At 37.4% G+C, this 16,673-nt stretch overlaps 4 protein-coding genes across 9 annotated transcripts; 3 read left to right on the top strand and 1 right to left on the bottom strand.

Moving 5' to 3' along the window:
• Positions 1–1,474: 1,474 nt before the first annotated feature.
• Positions 1,475–7,676, top strand: LOC132195587 (mannose-1-phosphate guanyltransferase alpha-A). Of its 6 annotated transcripts, XM_059617699.1 has the most exons (14): positions 1,475–1,577; positions 1,773–2,100; positions 2,465–2,647; positions 2,702–2,941; positions 3,012–3,213; positions 3,497–3,651; positions 3,706–3,944; positions 4,015–4,216; positions 5,782–5,835; positions 5,942–6,140; positions 6,197–6,580; positions 6,737–7,016; positions 7,076–7,340; positions 7,447–7,676. In XM_059617699.1, the coding sequence occupies exons 9-14, from the start codon at positions 5,796–5,798 to the stop codon at positions 7,545–7,547; spliced, it is 1,269 nt and encodes a 422-aa protein (XP_059473682.1). In that variant the 5' UTR covers positions 1,475–1,577; positions 1,773–2,100; positions 2,465–2,647; positions 2,702–2,941; positions 3,012–3,213; positions 3,497–3,651; positions 3,706–3,944; positions 4,015–4,216; positions 5,782–5,795; the 3' UTR covers positions 7,548–7,676. The 6 variants fall into 6 exon arrangements, with proteins under 6 accessions (XP_059473682.1, XP_059473683.1, XP_059473684.1 ...); XM_059617700.1 differs by lacking the exon at positions 1,475–1,577 and having other exon boundaries at positions 1,773–1,829; XM_059617702.1 differs by lacking the exons at positions 1,475–1,577; positions 1,773–2,100; positions 2,465–2,647; ... (3 more) ...; positions 3,706–3,944; positions 4,015–4,216 and adding exons at positions 5,418–5,560; positions 5,636–5,719.
• A 96-nt stretch (positions 7,677–7,772) lies between these two features.
• On the top strand, positions 7,773–10,628 carry LOC132195588 (intraflagellar transport protein 52 homolog). The gene is made up of 7 exons (XM_059617706.1): positions 7,773–8,181; positions 8,245–8,371; positions 8,564–8,781; positions 8,843–8,966; positions 9,035–9,311; positions 9,371–9,613; positions 9,687–10,628. The coding sequence occupies exons 2-7, from the start codon at positions 8,268–8,270 to the stop codon at positions 9,951–9,953; spliced, it is 1,233 nt and encodes a 410-aa protein (XP_059473689.1). The 5' UTR covers positions 7,773–8,181; positions 8,245–8,267; the 3' UTR covers positions 9,954–10,628.
• On the bottom strand, positions 10,526–13,457 carry LOC132195590 (V-type proton ATPase subunit G). The gene is made up of 4 exons (XM_059617708.1): positions 13,289–13,457; positions 11,317–11,417; positions 10,934–11,032; positions 10,526–10,878 (listed from the first exon to the last, which is right to left on the bottom strand). The coding sequence occupies exons 1-4, from the start codon at positions 13,368–13,370 to the stop codon at positions 10,804–10,806; spliced, it is 357 nt and encodes a 118-aa protein (XP_059473691.1). The 5' UTR covers positions 13,371–13,457; the 3' UTR covers positions 10,526–10,803.
• A 40-nt stretch (positions 13,458–13,497) lies between these two features.
• LOC132195589 (longitudinals lacking protein-like) lies at positions 13,498–15,942 on the top strand. Its single transcript, XM_059617707.1, has 4 exons — positions 13,498–13,657; positions 14,361–14,567; positions 14,622–14,816; positions 15,398–15,942. The coding sequence occupies exons 2-3, from the start codon at positions 14,379–14,381 to the stop codon at positions 14,814–14,816; spliced, it is 384 nt and encodes a 127-aa protein (XP_059473690.1). The 5' UTR covers positions 13,498–13,657; positions 14,361–14,378; the 3' UTR covers positions 15,398–15,942.
• The last annotated feature ends 731 nt before the right edge of the window (positions 15,943–16,673 follow it).

Below are 16,673 nucleotides of genomic sequence, written 5' to 3'. Positions count from 1 at the left end.
TTAATAAATAAATAAAAAAAAACACGATCAACCAGCCAACTGCTTTGATATAACAACATTGAAATGAAAAATATTTAGTGCTCGTAGAATATTACAAACGGTAAATATCTCAAATATCACACCATGATCTACAACAAAAATGATGCAATAATAATTAAAGTGATGACGAAGAATTTTGATAATTATTATGCAAATAAGAATTTTTAGTGCATAATTGTAAAAAAAGTGTTTCTAAAAATTTCATGTTAGTAGAAAAGATATCATAATGCAAAATAATAATTGATGCGGTTGAATCCAGTTTATTCATAATATGATTATTGATAATCCCTGACGACAAATTACGCGATGGCAATTTTTGCGCGTGTTGCATCTTGTGTGAATTATTTTACGTTTTTACAGTACAGCAGCCTTCATAATTAATAGAAAAAAAGTATAATGCAATCACAAATTAAAATTTACATTATCAAAAAAATTTATTTTTTAAGGCAAAATTAAAATTAAAAATATCAAGTAATATTATAAAATTAATTGCCTAGAAAAATTAGAATGAATATAGTAAAAAATAAATGTATTTAACATTCAGTTTTTAATTATGAATTACTCTAAACTTCAAAAGATGATCAAGAGACGACAATTTGATGAAATCTGACAAATCCGCCAGATTGGCGGTAAGTCCTGTATACAAAAAGTACCTTAAAATTTTTTCAAATATACGTTTTTTTACATTTAGTCGTTTCGGGAGTGAAAATATTGCTTTATTCAAGAGAAGAAAATTTAACGAAATCTGACAAATCCGCCAGATTGGCGCTTAGTCCTGCAAACAAAGAAGTGCCTTTAATTTTTTTTTCAAATATGACTTTTTTAATATTCAGTAGTTTCGATTTTCGGGAGTTAAAATATTGCTTTAATCAAGACAGACGACAAAATCTGACAAATCCGCCAGATTGGCGGTTAGTCCTATAAACAAAGAAATACCTTTAAATTCTTTCAAATTAAATGTTTTTAATATTTAATCTATTCGGGAGTTTTTTTTAGTATTATTTTATGAACAAAAATAAAAATTTATATAATTTAGATGGCTAGAAATGCTGAAAATTTGAAAGAATAATTTCAACGTTAACTAATAAAAAATTAAATTCGCGCAAACGCGTAATGAATTGAGCGCGGCTCAAATTAAAAAATTTATCACACTTCGAGACTTGAGAGATTCCCCATGTTTTAATTATTCTTCTAAAGTTCACTTCACTGTCCCTTAAAATCTTAAACTCAATAAATCCGAGTTCATTTTATTCTTCCTTTCATTCATTTCATTTTGTTAACTTATCGAGTGTAGGATCTCTTGACCCGCCTTTCTTATTAAAAACAAACGATATGCGCCATATTCAGACCTCAGACCATATGATCAGTATTAAGGAGAGTAAAATAGGTTTGTGGCGCCCTTGTGTGCAAAACTGTTCAGTTGGCACACCTTGCCAACTGCCCTTGTTGTTCTCTCCGTTTGTTGCCAAGGGCAACCGCGCATCTCTCAATTTGTGCGTTCTTGTTCTTCGCCTCTGTTTTCAACCCTTTAACTAGGGGTAAGTCTGCTCAAATTATGTTTAAAATAATCTTCATTAATTGCTCTTTAATTTGGTGTATAATATGTCAGAGTTGCTTAAGAATTTATATGTGTATTTTTAAATCAGAAAAAGTCTAATGTGCAGAAATAATTTTCAAGAATTTCAAATTTTAATTTTAATTTGCATAAATACTGATTGTATTTGTTTTTCCAGTTTGAATATAAGAAGAAAAACGGATTTCTGGTGTTTCTCTGCTGCTAAACCCCATAGGTTAGGAGAGGCGAAGAGGAGGTGGCTTATGGCCCAGCTCAATGTTAAAAGATAGACCTGGGTCCAAGGTCACCTAGACAGTCCCGCCCCTTCGCTCCTCCTATCTATTTTACTCTCCTTAGTCTCCTTAATCAGTACCAGCTGGAGTTTCATCAAGCATAATGTCAAATGTGGTTGTTTGCATGTTTTGGTTGCGAATTTTGGCCGAAATTCGTCACCAAATCGGCCGAAGCGACGATAGCTGCGAGATCAGATCACTCCGCCGGTTTTAGTAAGTTTTTGATCACGATTCGACGCGCGGCTGACACGCAAAGTTTGTTTTGCTTGTTAAAGTGATTACATAAAACTTGCTTATTTCGTTTTCCCTTGCACTCGCGCTCTATTTAATTGACGCTTGCATTAGTCAGTTTTATGTAGATGTAGAGCGTCTTTCAGCGTTTATCATAATAAAATATATTTTATTAATTTTATTTCCGAAACCACATTTTTTATACGTATTCTTGTAGATTAGTGCTGGCACGACATACATAGCTATCAATCTTAATAATTTTTCCGTTGTTGCAAAAAGATCGTTAATACTTTTCCAATTGTTGTGCTCCTTCAAACTTGTATTCATCGCTCGGTTTTTTGAATAGTACGGCAAACGAAATCAAAATGACGAAGTTGTCGAGAGAGTTTCCTTTGGACGCGGCGAAGAAGTTCTGAGGGAGGCTGCACTCAGGATGGCCCCAAATGCCTTCTCGCCAACTTGCCCTTTGGCTGCCAACTGGATATCGGGTATCAAAACCCCACGATTCACCTTGATATCCGCAATGACAGTAAGGGCCCGGAAAACGTATAATTGGTATTTGAATCTAATGAATTTTCTACAGCTAAACTGCAGACTGCAAAAAAGATCTTCAATGACCTGCAGATGAGTCATGGGCAGCTGACGCGGGAGCAAGTCTCGTCTGCTCCTGCTTCCACAGACAATCAACAAGGCGCACTCCTTGACTACAGCTGTGTGGAACAGTCAGAGGATGGTATCATGCGAGGTGACCCAAGGAAGGCCCAGCTGGGGTCATTGGTGACCGTTTGCCTCTCCAACAAACTCAACATCTACGGGTCTGTCCGTGAGTAGCGCTGTTCAATTATCTGCATATCTCAAAATATACCAAAACAATTATTTTCTTTTATAAATAGAGCACGCTGACTTTGCAACATTGGTCGACAGAGCCCAAAGGAAGCTAAGCAGCGCAACAAACTGCGGCGAGAACAAGAAGAGGCAGCTGCTACCCAGCCGAAGAAGCCAAAGGTTTCTTCCAGAGGGCCATCAACTGGATCAACTGGATGTTTGTTGGTGGTGCCACAGATTAGTGCACTAAGCCATCGAGTTTGGCGGCTGGTGAGGATTGAATGATGTTTTTTTGTTTTACGTCCTCTGCTTTAAACTTAACATTTAAAATATGATTGCATTTCTACTCTAATTTAAACCTAGTAATTTTACAATAAGAGGAAAAATATTTATACTTCTTATTTACTTCTTATCAAGAGATGCCAATTTCATTCCAATCTTCCAAAATGAGATTAAGCAATTTAAACTTTTTAAGCTGAGAAGCAGCTGTAAAAATTTAAGAGTGAAATTAAACAAATAAATATAAAACATGATGTAATTTACGGTGATATAGGTGAAAGTTTCCTTTGGGCGGCGAAGAAGTTCTGAGGGAGGCTGCACTCAGGATGGCCCCAAATACCTTCTCGCCAACTTGCCCTTTGGCTGCCAACTGGATATCGGTTATCAAAACCCCACGATTCACCTTGATCCTTGATATCCGCAATGACAGTAAGGGCCTGGAAAACGTATAATTGGTATTTGAATCTAATGAATTTTCTACAGCAAAACTGCAGACTGCAAAGAAGATCTTCAATGACCTGCAGATGCATCATGGGCAGCGGACGCGGGGCAAGTCTCGTCTGCTCCTGCTTCCACAGACAATCAACAAGGCGCACTCCTTGACTACAGCTGTGTGGATCAGGCTGAAGCTGGCATCATGCGAGGTGACCCAAGGAAGGCCCAGCTGGTGTCTTTGGTGAACTTTTGCCTCTCCAACAAACTCAACATCTACGGGTCTGTCCGTGAGTAGCGCTGTTCAATTATCTGCATATCTCAAAATATACCAAAACAATTATTTTCTTTTATAAATAGAGCACGCTGACTTTGCAACATTGGTCGACAGAGCCCAAAGGAAGCTAAGCAGCGCAACAAACTGCGGCGAGAACAAGAAGAGGCAGCTGCTACCCAGCCGAAGAAGCCAAAGGTTTCTTCCAGAGGGCCATCAACTGGATCAACTGGATGTTTGTTGGTGGTGCCACAGATTAGTGCACTAAGCCATCGAGTTTGGCGGCTGGTGAGGATTGAATGATGTTTTTTTTTGTTTTACGTCCTCTGCTTTAAACTTAACATTTAAAATATGATTGCATTTCTACTCTAATTTTAACCTAGTAATTTTACATTAAGAGGAAAAATATTTATACTTCTTATTTACTTCTTATCAAGAGATGCCAATTTCATTCCAATCTTCCAAAATGAGATTAAGCAATTTAAACTTTTTAAGATGAGAAACAGCTGTAAAAATTAAAGAGTGAAATTAAACAAATATCAAATATATAAAACATGATGTAATTTACGGTGATATAAGTGAAATAAAAAAAATTCATTATCAACAAATAATTTCAAATTTACTTAATAAAGCAATGTTATCCTATGTATCCAAATTTCTGAGGGAATCCTAGCTAAGATTGAAATTTAATTTTGATAAACATGAAAAATTTAATTTTGATAAACATGAAATAAATAACTAATGGAAAATATCTCCCCCGATCTAAAGTCCATTATTTTGCATTTTCTCATTAAACAGTTCTCCCCCATACCATTAAATTCAATTGATAATGAAATCAAAAAGGATTATCTAAAAAGCATTTTTTTCCGAATAAAATAGTACTAAAAATTCATCCAAGCTTTTTGCCACTATGCATTGTGCACCTAACAAGTGACGAAAACCTTATCATTTATAAACTTGCGTACGTAAATAAGTAAATAAATTCGGACGTCATCGCCTCTTATAATTCTAATCTAACTTAATTAGCCTGTGAAAAATAATGTTGAGTTCATGAGGGAGACGATATGAGAATGGCTCTCGACAACTTTACCGCTGCAACGCACGTGGATTGGTGGAATTTGAGGTTCGAGCAAAACTCCACCAGGTGGCGCTGCGGTCACGTCTCATTAACCCCAAGTAATTCGAGCAGCACCGACTCACCGAGAGCCGAGAGCTGAGCTAAAAAAGCAAGCAGTCCAGTCACCACACCATAGTCTCATAGGCCATTGTCTCCCTCATTGATTCTTATCTCTGAGATCTCACCTCACTTTTACCGACCAAAACAAACAATGATGTCAACATAATAATTTTGCTACAGTGAGTCTGCTGACCTTTTAATTTTTTTTTCGTGGGATTTTCCAATCCCTTTCATCTCTGCGCTCTTGGGCGTGTCAGATTTATCTCCTATCCACTTTTCATAAATCTTACTGATAAGAAAGAAAGTAATAATGTGACCGACGGTCCCCAGATTGGACCCTTTTTTATTTATTGTTTATGTACATATTTGCAAATCTGCATCTGCATTGATAATTTCTAAGTGGTTAAATAAGTTATTATTATTCTTACACTATTTTTATTATTCCACCCTCTTAAGTAAGTTGCAAAAATTTATTATACGTACTGAAAGAGGCTCAAAGGCCTCAAATGAGCTGTCATTTTGCCACGCAGATCGATCATAAACAACAGACGGACGACGCTATTAGCTGCCTGGATCTTAATTAACACTATAACACTTTTAAACTTTGAAACATAGTACATTATTTTAAAAGACTATTCAATTTAAATCCTTAATGCACCTGACTTTATGTTGCAAGCTCTTTAAATCATCATGCTGAAGGCAGTCATTTTAATTGGAGGACCTCAGAAAGGTAAAGATTTCTTAAAAATAAGATAAATGATTTAAATTTTGCTTTACAAATTTAATAATTTTGCATTTATTTTTTTACTTTGAATCAATTAATAATTATAATTAAGGAACTCGATTCCGGCCCTTGTCTCTGGACACACCAAAGCCTCTGTTCCCTGTGGCTGGTTTACCAATGATTCAGCACCACATTGAGGCATGTGTGAAAGTGGAAAACCTCAAGGAAATCATTATTCTCGGCTACTACCCTGTCTCGGAACTTGCTCAGTTCATCAATGACATGACCCAGGAGTACAAAATCAACATTCGGTACTTGTTTGTCATTTCCTCTGCTTAATTTTTTCTTACTATATCTAAATTGTCAGGTACCTACAAGAATACACCGCACTTGGGACAGCTGGAGGAATTTACCACTTCCGCGACCAGATTCGCTGCGGCAACCCTGAGGTCTTTATTGTTCTGAACGGGGATGTTTGTGCCGATTTTCCACTCACGGACATGGTCGAGGCGCACAAGGCCAGAGAGAACTCAGCCCTGATTACAGTGATGGCCACTGAGGCCACCAGGCAGCAGTCCCTCAACTACGGCTGCATTGTCGAGGACAAAAGGACACACTCAATCACCCACTACGTCGAGAAGCCATCGACCTTTGTGTCTCCTCTCATCAACTGCGGTGCTTACGTCTGCTCGATTGCCATCTTTCAAATTATCGCAGCTGCCTTCACTAAGAAGCAGGAACAGTACTACAAGTAATTGGTTATTTTAAAAAACAGGAAAATAACTTGCAAAACCTATTGTAGAATTACTATTTTTCATTTCAAACTTTATGATTATGAAAAAATTATTCTACAAATTGGATTTTGTTTTAAGAAATCAAAACAAAAATAACATTTTTTTCTCAATAGTGAGGGTCATGAAAATGGCAATGGTGCTGGGAAAGAGGCCATCCAGTTGGAGCAGGACATCCTGATGCCTTTGGCCGGTACAGCTCGAGCCTTTGTCTACACAACTTCGAGGTGGTGGTCGCAGCTCAAGACGGCAGGTTCGGCTATTTATGCAAACAGACACTACCTCCAGCTGTACAGGAAACAGGGTCAAACCTCCCGACTTCTGCAGGGAGAGGCTCCAAAAATCATTGGTGATGTTCATGTTCACCCAACAGCTTTGGTTCATCGAACCGCAGTGGTTAGTTTATCAAAATTCATTCATTAACAACATTGAAGCATTTTTTAAATTTTGTGCAGCTTGGGCCAAACGTAAGCATAGGTCCGAATGTTGTTGTTGGCCCAGGTGCAAGAATCCGGGAGTCAATCCTGTTGGAAGGTGTGCATATTGAAGACCACAGTGTCATTCTGCAGAGCATCGTTGGCAAGAGCTGCACAGTTGGAGCGTGGGCCCGAGTGGAAGGCACACCTTGTGACCCCAACCCAAATAAGCCTTTTGCCAAAATGGACAATGTGCCTCTTTTCAATGCTGACGGCAGGCTAAATCCTTCCATCTCAATTTTAGGTAAATTTATAATATGTTTGTGAACATAGACCAAGCATTCTGCAAGACACTTGCAGACAATTCATTTAAATTGTTCTATATTCCATTTTTATTTAAAAAATTTTAGGATGCAATGTCTCTGTTCCTGCGGAAGTCATTCTTCTCAACTCCATAGTCCTGCCTTATAAAGAACTCACCAGGAGTTTTAAAAATGAAATAATTTTGTAAAGAAAAAATTCAGCAAACATATTACATTTTTTATTATATTTGAATTCTTGAGTTATGAAAGTTGTGTTGGTTTTATGTTCTGCAATAAAAAAACCTTTGCTTTATTTTGCACTATTAAAAAAAAATATGAAGGAATCATTGATTAAATCACAGCACAGAGACGCATAAAATTCACTAGTGACAGGCTCAGAATGGCCATATAACGGCAGTCTGACCCAAAACCGATAGGCCGCGGCCCAATTTATTCTTATAAGAAAGGTGGACTGCGCCGCCAAATTGGGCCGCCCTCGCTCAATGATGTAGCCCCAGGCCCTGACTAGGGACTGAATTTAATGTGCGGCAGGGGTCATCGCACGCGCGCACTTCAGCCCTTATAGCGGTTGCCTAGCGACGGTGCGCGCACCCCTCACCCACCCCACCTGAAACGGGTCAATATTTGAGTCACTTCTCATCGGATAGCACAGAGCACCTTGGAAAATAACGATTTTGTGCTTCCGTCCGTTCATCGCGAAGGTCTCGTCTTTCAGGCACTCTTGCACTGCCTCATCCCTGAAAGCAAATGCCTGTTGTGCGACTCTTAGCAGAGAAGGTCTTTACTTGGTGCATAGTTCCAAAAATTGAAGAGGAAGGACAGGTATTTCATCAAAAAAATCAAAAAATTTCTCCAATCACAAAAGCGGCGCAACTTGGTTCACAGGTCAGGTAGATGAGAAGGGCGCAATGACCTCTATTATATTCAATGAGACGAAAAGCGAGCACTTTCGTTTGTCCGATCAATATAGGAATCTGCATGGCCAGCTAAGCACAATTCTTCCAGTGGAAATGTACATGGTTTTTTAATTGTATTTTTCAAATTTATATAATTTTAAAAAAATGTTAATTATAATATTGTTAGACGAGAGAGTTGACTCGAATTATTGTTTACATTTTTCAGGGAAAATGAAATCTCTTTAAAATTAAATGCTTCAAGTCCCTATTTTTAATATTAATCCTTATATTTTATTTTCATTAATTAGAAATAAGGATGAGATTTCGGCGGAATCTTTGAAGTCAGCTCGCGTTTTCGTTTTGGGGGCACCAAGAGAGAAGTTCAACCAGAGTGAGTTGGACTGCTTGAAGACATACGTGGACAACGGCGGCAGTATTTTGGTGATGCTGGGCGACGGTGGAGAAAATCAATACGCAACCAATATCAATTTCCTGCTTGAGGAGTACGGCATCATGATCAACAACGGTAGGGGATATTTTTGCAAGCGCTGGGCACGGCCGGATTAAAAAGCAATTAATCTGCGCAGATTGCGTGATTCGCACTCATTACTACAAGTACTTCCACCCAAAAGAGTGCCACCTCCCAAACGCACTCACCAACCAGATCTTGATTGACGCCCTGCCCAAGCACTCCAACAATAAGCTCAATAGGTAATATTTATAGGCATATAAATTGGTAAATCCCTTTTTAAATTAAATTCAATATTTAAATTTTCAAGAGCTTTGACGCTGGTTTATCCGTACGGTGCCACCCTGAACGTTGCAAAACCTGCAGTTCCGATTTTGTCCTCGGGCCACCTTTGCTTTCCGTCGTGCAGACCAATATGTGCTCTTTACCACAAGAGCGCCGGGAAAATAGCAGTCATCGGTTCGGGACATATGTTATCGGACACTTATTTGGACAAGGAGGACAACCGCCAATTCAAGGATATCATTTTTACTTTCCTCTGCACTAACATCATTGACATCAGCTACATGGACGCTGATGATATCGAGGTACTATATTATTTTACTTCTAAAATGTATATAAATATTAAAAAATAAAAATGAACCAGATTTCAGATTATCACATGGTGCCTGACACAGCTCAGTTGGCAGAAAATTTAAAAGTGTCTCTGAACGCCCCACAAGACATTCCAGTGTCGTACATGGACCTTTTTGACTTCACCCTGACGTCGATTAACACCAACCACTTTTTGAACGCAAAAAGGTCATATGAACTTCTGGGGATCAAGTACGATCTGCTCAAGTTGATTATGCCCGAGTTTGAAACTCCATTACCTACCCTCCAACCTTCAGTAAGTATCATTTTTTTTTAAGAAAATTTTTTAATAAAATTACATTTAACTTGTTGATCTTTTTCATTCACAGGTTTTCCCTCCCACTTTTCGTGAATTGTCAGTTCCACCACTGGAACTTTACGACCTGGACGAGGCATTCAGTTCTGAAGCGGCTCGCGTCGCCCAGATTGCCAACAAATGCGGTGACGCCGACCTGTCTTACTTCATTTCAAGTGCTTATGAAGTGCTCGGGATGAACAACATGAGTGAAAAGAGCACCAAGGAGATGCTTTACTCCATAGCCCTGCAGATCGCCACCTTCAAAAAACAGGGCCAAGCGCCCATGGATATTTTCTAACAGGTAAAGAAACTTTCAGGACCATGCATAACCAGCTATTTTTTGTACTTGTGTTATTATAACAAAAGGGAGGTTTTGTCATGTGTTGCGGCACGACACAAGTAGAATTTATGCAGCGCAATCAATCCATCATTTGAATTAAATAGGATAAAGAAAAAGTCAAGCGAGAAAAAGATTTCAGTCGTCGGCACTTCTCGACAACATCCGTCGTCTTTGAAATACCGAGACAAAGATGTCGGTGCTGTCGGGACTTTGCCGCGGCTCAGTTTTGCAGTCCCCTCACGGGCCCTCATCATTCGCAATCAAATCACGTCCCCTGAATTTTCGTATGTGGTAAGTGCATCATGCACCCCATGTCAATGCACTTGAAAGCACAAATTTTTCTGCACTAATCTAACTTGCACCACACAAAATTTTCACCTGCACTAAGTGTATTTTTGCACAGTTCCCGTTTCTAGCACAAATTATATTTAAAAAACATATAGGTGTGTCAATGTTTGGGATTTAAAAAGAAATTTTGATGTTTTGACGGGAAAATTTATTATTGTGCATATTTTAATAAACATTTCAACGATGAGTATATATATTTCTTGGACATATTTACAAATGACTAACTCAAAAGAAGCCTAAGCTACAATTTTAACTTTTTAACACATTTTCAACCCTAATATGTACCATGAATAATTAGATTACATTTAAACATGGGACTCTAGCACCGGGGAGTTTCAGGTAATTGAAAAACCCGAGCCGGAATTCTAATACTGGAATGTGATAGATTTGACCAATTTCTGAAAATGCTCCCGGTGCATGTTGTGAATCTTCAAGGTGTGTTATTTTTATTCTCTTTCCTTTACTTGGCTGCTTGGAAGTTCTTGTGAACCTCAGGCTTGATGTCGTAAACCAAGTCAAGGAGTTGGCCAATGACCTTTTTAAATTTCATTTTACAAACGAATACATTTTGACTTGTAACAAATACTTACGACTGTTTTCTGCGTTTTCACAGCTCGGTTCATCTCCTCAATTTTGACTCTGGTCTCTGCCTCAATTCGGGCAGCAACATCCTCCCGAGAACCCATGTGCTGAAATGTTCAACAAATGAGAAAAATTCCGTCCATTTAAATTGTAGAAAAAAAATTATTTTTTTAATAAATGATTTTAAAATTATAAAAATTGAAAGTAAAAATTCATTATTTCCAACACCTTCTAAACAGGGGCAAATTGTAAACTATGAATAAAATTGGGGAAATCTTTCCTGAACATTTATAATCGTGAGGAACAAAATGATTTAGTCAGCAAGGACTCCAATTATGTACCATTCTATTTAAGCCTTACAGAATTAGATAAAAAATATTCAAATATTTACCTTAGACTCAAAATCTTTGAATTGCCGTTCCCTCTCTTGCCTGTATTTTTCAATTTCGTCCTGGGCCTCTTCCTTGGCCTGTTTCAATCGGCGGGCTTTCCCTGCAAAAAGTTATACTTGATTTTTTGTACGTACACGCATATTAATTAATTAAGGTAATTAAGATTTCTTCTACAGTATAATAAAAAAATAAGTAAAAAAAAAATTAGCCACAAAAAGCACAAAAACGAAATTAAATTGTGGAGTTGTTGAAACGCGACTTTCCGTGCATCTCGACGTCTTTCTGAGGTTGGAGGTCACCAAATCGCAATAGCTCGGCCATTATGAAATGAGCTTTGAAAAAAATATCTTCTAGATGCAGAAAACTGAAACTTGTAACTTTTGTTTGAGTTGGACTCATCTCCTTTTTGGTCAACAAGCACCCCCCGCCCCCGGTCCTTCCTTCTTGCATAAATTTTGATCTTGCTGATTGCCATTTGGTTGACCCCTGACCTAAATCACGTCATATTGAAAAAATTTAATGAGAATGAAGGATAAAATTTTGGAAATATGTAGTTAATAGAGTTGCTTGAAATAACTGTATAAACGATTAATGACATAGTAAATTTGCGTGGATTTTTATTTTATTTTATTTTTTTCAGAAAAAAAATATTAGGAAACTTTGTAGCTAATTTTAAGTACACGTTTTTGTTTTCTTTTTCAATAGCATTGATGAAGACTGTAAAACAATTTTAAATTTGGAGAAAAATTAATTGGAAAAAAATTGAAATATAATTCAATATACATGAAACAAATTTTTTTATTATTATTTTTTTTTTTTAAATAACCGATAGATTTATTTAGTCTGACTAAATTTTCACAAATAAAGCCGCAACAATTTTTCTCAAAATGTTTGCCGGCACCTCTCTTTTATCTACGAAAACAAATGGCACAACCTTTTACAACGATTTGGATTTTTCTATTTAAGCTTTGTATTTTTAACTGTTGCGAAATTATGTATTGAAGAAAATTTAATTTGTACTAATAAAGACATTGCTGAACATAAAAAAATCCCAAAAAATTTTCTGTGTCGAAGAAGTTTAACTCAATTATTTTCATTTTTTCGTATTCCGACATTTTCTCCAATATACATTTTTTTATAATTTTTTTTATTACTACTGAAAAAATTGGCTTCATCTTAAATTCCTCTTTTTTTTTCATTTTTTGGGTCAGGCCAAGACAAAGTGTCTTGTCAGCTTGTGCCCTTAAGTTTTTCTTTTCCAAAAAATCTCTTCAAATGAATTATTTTAATTATTTCAAGCAACTCATAAACATATCTAGGTTAAATTTTAGGGGTCAACCGATTTGCATTCAACATCAAAATTTCGCAAATAGGACCGAGGAGTGCTTCTTGAAAATCTCAACTCACAGAGGAAAGATATCACAGTTACCAGGATTCTGACACTAAATTATATAAGAAACAAAAATAATGCTTTCCAAAGGTGCATGTTATTGCGTGTCAATTTAGAATTCTGGCAGAAATTTTTGTTTCAAACCAGTCAAATCTTTGAACTGTGAAACAAATGCGTCCGTTCGGAGCAACGAAAGGCACATTTCGGGAAAGCTCGTTTCACAAGAATTCCAAAAGTGGCAAGATTTAGGCGATTTGATGACCTGAGAAAGACGTCGGGAAGCACAGAAGGTCGTGTTTTAACACCTGAATTCTTTACAAGTTTATGTGCTTCTAGCTTTTGTGCCTGCGGATTCCGTTTTTGCCGTAATGAAAAAGGTGAATTGGCAAAGTCAAATCAAGTCTTAACATCAATGGTGGTTGAAATTTCCAATTTCTCTCCAACAATTACCAAAGAAAACACTTTGAAGACAAATGTGACTTTGCCAAAATCTAAAACATATGGAATGATTCCCATTTGCCGTTCCCATTATTTGACGGAGGCGCCTCTTTTCATGTCCCTAACACCGAACGTGGGCTTACTTTTTCTGGCCTCGGACACTTTCTCGGCGGCCCTTTTCTCAGCTGCCAGAAGCTGCTGGATTCCCTGGGTCTGGCTGGCCATTTTCCGGCTGGAAAAGTGTGAAATCTGCGAGCGAGCGAATGAGGAGTTTCCGACCGAAAGGGTGTTATCGATCAAATCACATGTTTTTGAGTGCGGCGGCCGCCACCAGAGGTCTCGCGTGGCGCCTCAGAGGCCGCGTCTCCTCCAGCCCATCATCAGACCCAAAAGACCAAAGACTTGCTTTGCGTTCGAGAAGTAAAAAAGCAAGTGGCGGAAAATCGGACTTTTCATGTTGTTTTGGCTTGCTGCGGCCGCTTAACATTATTCCTCTGCGACCCATCAATCAGGTAAAGACCTTGCTCGACGACCTGACGCCAGAGCTACCACGACGGCAACGATTTCGCCGCAAATCTTGGAGATTTTCCTAACCAAAACATGGAATTTGCGGCCATCTTATTACCATTTTATTTATGTCCGATTGATTCTCCCGATGCTTGAATTCGGCCGGCGAAACGGTGTGCACGTCGGTGTGTGTTACTTTTGAAAGGCATTGCAATTTAAAATTGTTGATCGGCGCCTAAATCAGTTTGTGCATAGTCGAGTGACGCGAAATTGCTGGAATTAGCGCAGTGGTCGCCGTGTCCATTTTCACTGCAAATAACTGTAAAAATAGCAAAAAGGTGAACTTCCGACGCATTGGCGTCGATGTGATTTTGCATCCTACTCTGTAAAAATAAAACACACCATCAATTCAAGTACAAATCTGATTGCCTTTGGAAAAGAAAATAATCAGATTGGGCTGCGAATTCTGCAAAACATGTATTTTTGAAAATATTGACAGTGAAAATAAATTTTAATTACTTTATTATCACTCTTCTTTTTAAATCACGTTGGTACAATAGACAATTTAAAATTAAGATAAGTCTGTGCCAAAATTGCCTGCAAAATATCATCAACACTCATGTGAAAGTATCATTAATTGTGAAAAAAATTGTTATTCCTTACTTCTTTCTTGGAATATATTTTAAAAACCTTTATTTGAATTTTCAGACAAAAATTATAACAGAAATGGCGGCCGAGCAGCAGCAATTTTTCCTGAAATGGAACGACTTCCAATCAAACATGGTCTCATCCTTCAAGCACCTGCGTGATGAGAAAAGCTTCACAGACGTGACACTGGCTTGTGACGGGCAGACCTGCAAAGCACACAAAATGGTCCTCTCGGCCTGCAGTCCCTACTTTAAATCGTTACTTGAGGTAAATTTGAGTTTTTGCAAATATCTGTACCACTTACGATGATTTTTTCCCCAGGAAAACCCCTCAAAGCATCCTATCATCATCCTCAAAGATGTGCCATTCTCGCACCTGCAGGCGATTCTCGAGTTTATGTACGCTGGTGAGGTTAACGTTTCTCAGGACCAACTGCCAGCCTTTTTGAAGACAGCTGAGCGGTTGAAAGTGAAAGGACTGGCTGAGGCACCCCAGTCAATTAAGAGGGAACACTAGGTAATTTTTAGTCTTAAGCTAAAGACTTTGCGCTCTCCGCTACCTCTTTCTAGCAAACTTGTCAATCTGTTCTTTCAACTTTCAAAAAAATTCACCACTTCCCGCTTCTTTCATTAAAATGATTTCAGTAATTTTATATTCATACAACAATTGAAACCAGTTTGCTCGTTGCAAGAGAAAACAAAATTAAGGCACAATTAATTTCTGCATTATTCTTTTTCTTAATTTTGCTGTAGGTACGCTTAAGGGGTCCAAATATTTAGTTGGTCAGAGTTAAAAGAGTTCAAATGCCTCAGTGGCTAAAAAATATTTTGACAATTATATCAAACTTTGCGTAAAAAAAACTGGTTCAAAGTTACTTTGCGAGGTTAAAGAAAACTCTATTTTTTCCCCCAAAAAGTCGCCACTTTGAGCTTTGAGCTCCTGTTAAATAGGTAATATTGGACTTCCAGTTGTCTGGTCTATTATTTTCGGTTACAAATTTTAGTAAACATGTTATTTTGTCTTAATAAATACCCTGTAGTAAATTAAATTGAATTGCAACACATTTGTATTAAATCATAACTTTGTTGCTGTTTCAGATGGTTGTAATTGTTGGATCCATGAATTTCTAAGCAGCAGCGCAAGTCGGTCGGGCCACATCTCAGCCGATAACAGCGATTACGTCAGGTTGCCATTTCTCAGCAAAATGCGGCCAGACTTCTCACCAAGCAACCGTTTTAACAAGTGAAGAAGAGAACAGCAAACCACACACAAACTTTTCCGTGCTCTGAACCTAATAGTAAATCTGCTTCAACTTGTTTGTCTGCTGGACCGAGATAATATTTATTTGCAACTATAATTGATTGAATTGTAATTATCTTCTCTATGTGGTAAGGAAAATTAAAGTATGAGTTTTCCTCATGCGTAAATAAACGTAAATATTGAATGTGCTTTGATTCGGCACGCTGTTGTAGAAATCAACAAGCCACCGGCGATTTCCTTTTATTTTAATTCTTACTTTTTGTATCAAAGCATGTGTTAAATTCGAAACACGGGCAGTCTCCATAGTGCAGCGGCGCCAGTGTAATTGAGGATTTGTTCCTGTTATCAAAAAAAAATTGTTCAAACAAAAAAAAACAAACACTGACACTCGAGTGCATCAATCAATAAACAGACGATTTCATTTAATGTGAAAATAAAAATGTGTTTGTAATTAACGGATTGCTGACCCCCTGCTGTTGACCATCTTAGCAAAATTATCGTGAATTTTTAAAATAAGTTTCGTTAAAATAAGGACGGAGTTAAATCGTTTCAGTTGACACGGCCAATAGAATAAAAAATGATCCATGTGCCCAATTAATAACTAAATTTAACTTAAACATTTTATTTCTTGTCGGCACAATATCATGATATAAACCTCAATTATTCAAAAAATTTGATGAAAAATGTTCATCGTCTCATTACTACACTATTGTAATTTGCCCAAACCAAAGCTGGGTCAAAACAAATTAATGTTATAGGTGCTTTCTGCGCTTAAGGTAAACAAGTAGAAAATCCAAGTATGGGCCTTCACTTTTATTATTATTTACGAGCAAAAGTCTGCAAACTGCATAGAGTGTTGCTCTAATTAATTGTTCTAATCAAATGAGAGCAATATATCCTCTAGATCCTGGCGTTTCTGTAAAGTGGGCTTATATTGAATTGTTGGCAAGGTAAAAAGTAAACTTTATAGATTTTTCATTTTTAATTATTGTTTTCTGAGGCTGCAGCCTTGCGCGTGGCAAAAAGCATTAAATTTAGAGTTTAATAAGCAGGCAAAGCCAAAAATGCTAATAAGAAAGTTTTCTTATGGCTCTGCTTGACCTGACAATTCCA

The sequence above is a fragment of the Neocloeon triangulifer genome, unplaced genomic scaffold (genome assembly GCF_031216515.1).
Source record: "Neocloeon triangulifer isolate White Clay Creek 2 clone unplaced genomic scaffold, ASM3121651v1 ptg000009l, whole genome shotgun sequence".
NCBI classification, from domain to species: Eukaryota; Metazoa; Arthropoda; class Insecta; order Ephemeroptera; family Baetidae; genus Neocloeon; species Neocloeon triangulifer.
Note: the sequence above shows the minus strand (reverse complement) of the source record. Positions and strands in the feature narration are given on the sequence as shown.

Excerpts from the sequence above, each read along its gene's own strand:
- LOC132195590 (XM_059617708.1), bottom strand. The coding sequence starts at position 13,370 with ATGGCCAGCCAGACCCAGGGAATCCAGCAGCTTCTGGCAGCTGAGAAA. Across the intron at positions 11,418-13,288 it reads AGTGTCCGAGGCCAGAAAAA|GGAAAGCCCGCCGATTGAAA; the intron begins GTAAGCCCACGT and ends AACTTTTTGCAG. Across the intron at positions 10,879-10,933 it reads TGAAAACGCAGAAAACAGTC|GTCATTGGCCAACTCCTTGA; the intron begins GTAAGTATTTGT and ends AAATTTAAAAAG.
- LOC132195587 (XM_059617699.1), top strand. The coding sequence starts at position 5,796 with ATGCTGAAGGCAGTCATTTTAATTGGAGGACCTCAGAAAG. Across the intron at positions 5,836-5,941 it reads AATTGGAGGACCTCAGAAAG|GAACTCGATTCCGGCCCTTG; the intron begins GTAAAGATTTCT and ends ATTATAATTAAG. Across the intron at positions 7,341-7,446 it reads TCCTTCCATCTCAATTTTAG|GATGCAATGTCTCTGTTCCT; the intron begins GTAAATTTATAA and ends AAAAAATTTTAG.
- LOC132195589 (XM_059617707.1), top strand. The coding sequence starts at position 14,379 with ATGGCGGCCGAGCAGCAGCAATTTTTCCTGAAATGGAACGACTTCCAA. Across the intron at positions 14,568-14,621 it reads ACTTTAAATCGTTACTTGAG|GAAAACCCCTCAAAGCATCC; the intron begins GTAAATTTGAGT and ends TTTTTTCCCCAG.
- LOC132195588 (XM_059617706.1), top strand. The coding sequence starts at position 8,268 with ATGACCTCTATTATATTCAATGAGACGAAAAGCGAGCACTTTCGTTTG. Across the intron at positions 8,372-8,563 it reads ACAATTCTTCCAGTGGAAAT|AAATAAGGATGAGATTTCGG; the intron begins GTACATGGTTTT and ends TTCATTAATTAG. Across the intron at positions 8,967-9,034 it reads TCCAACAATAAGCTCAATAG|AGCTTTGACGCTGGTTTATC; the intron begins GTAATATTTATA and ends TAAATTTTCAAG.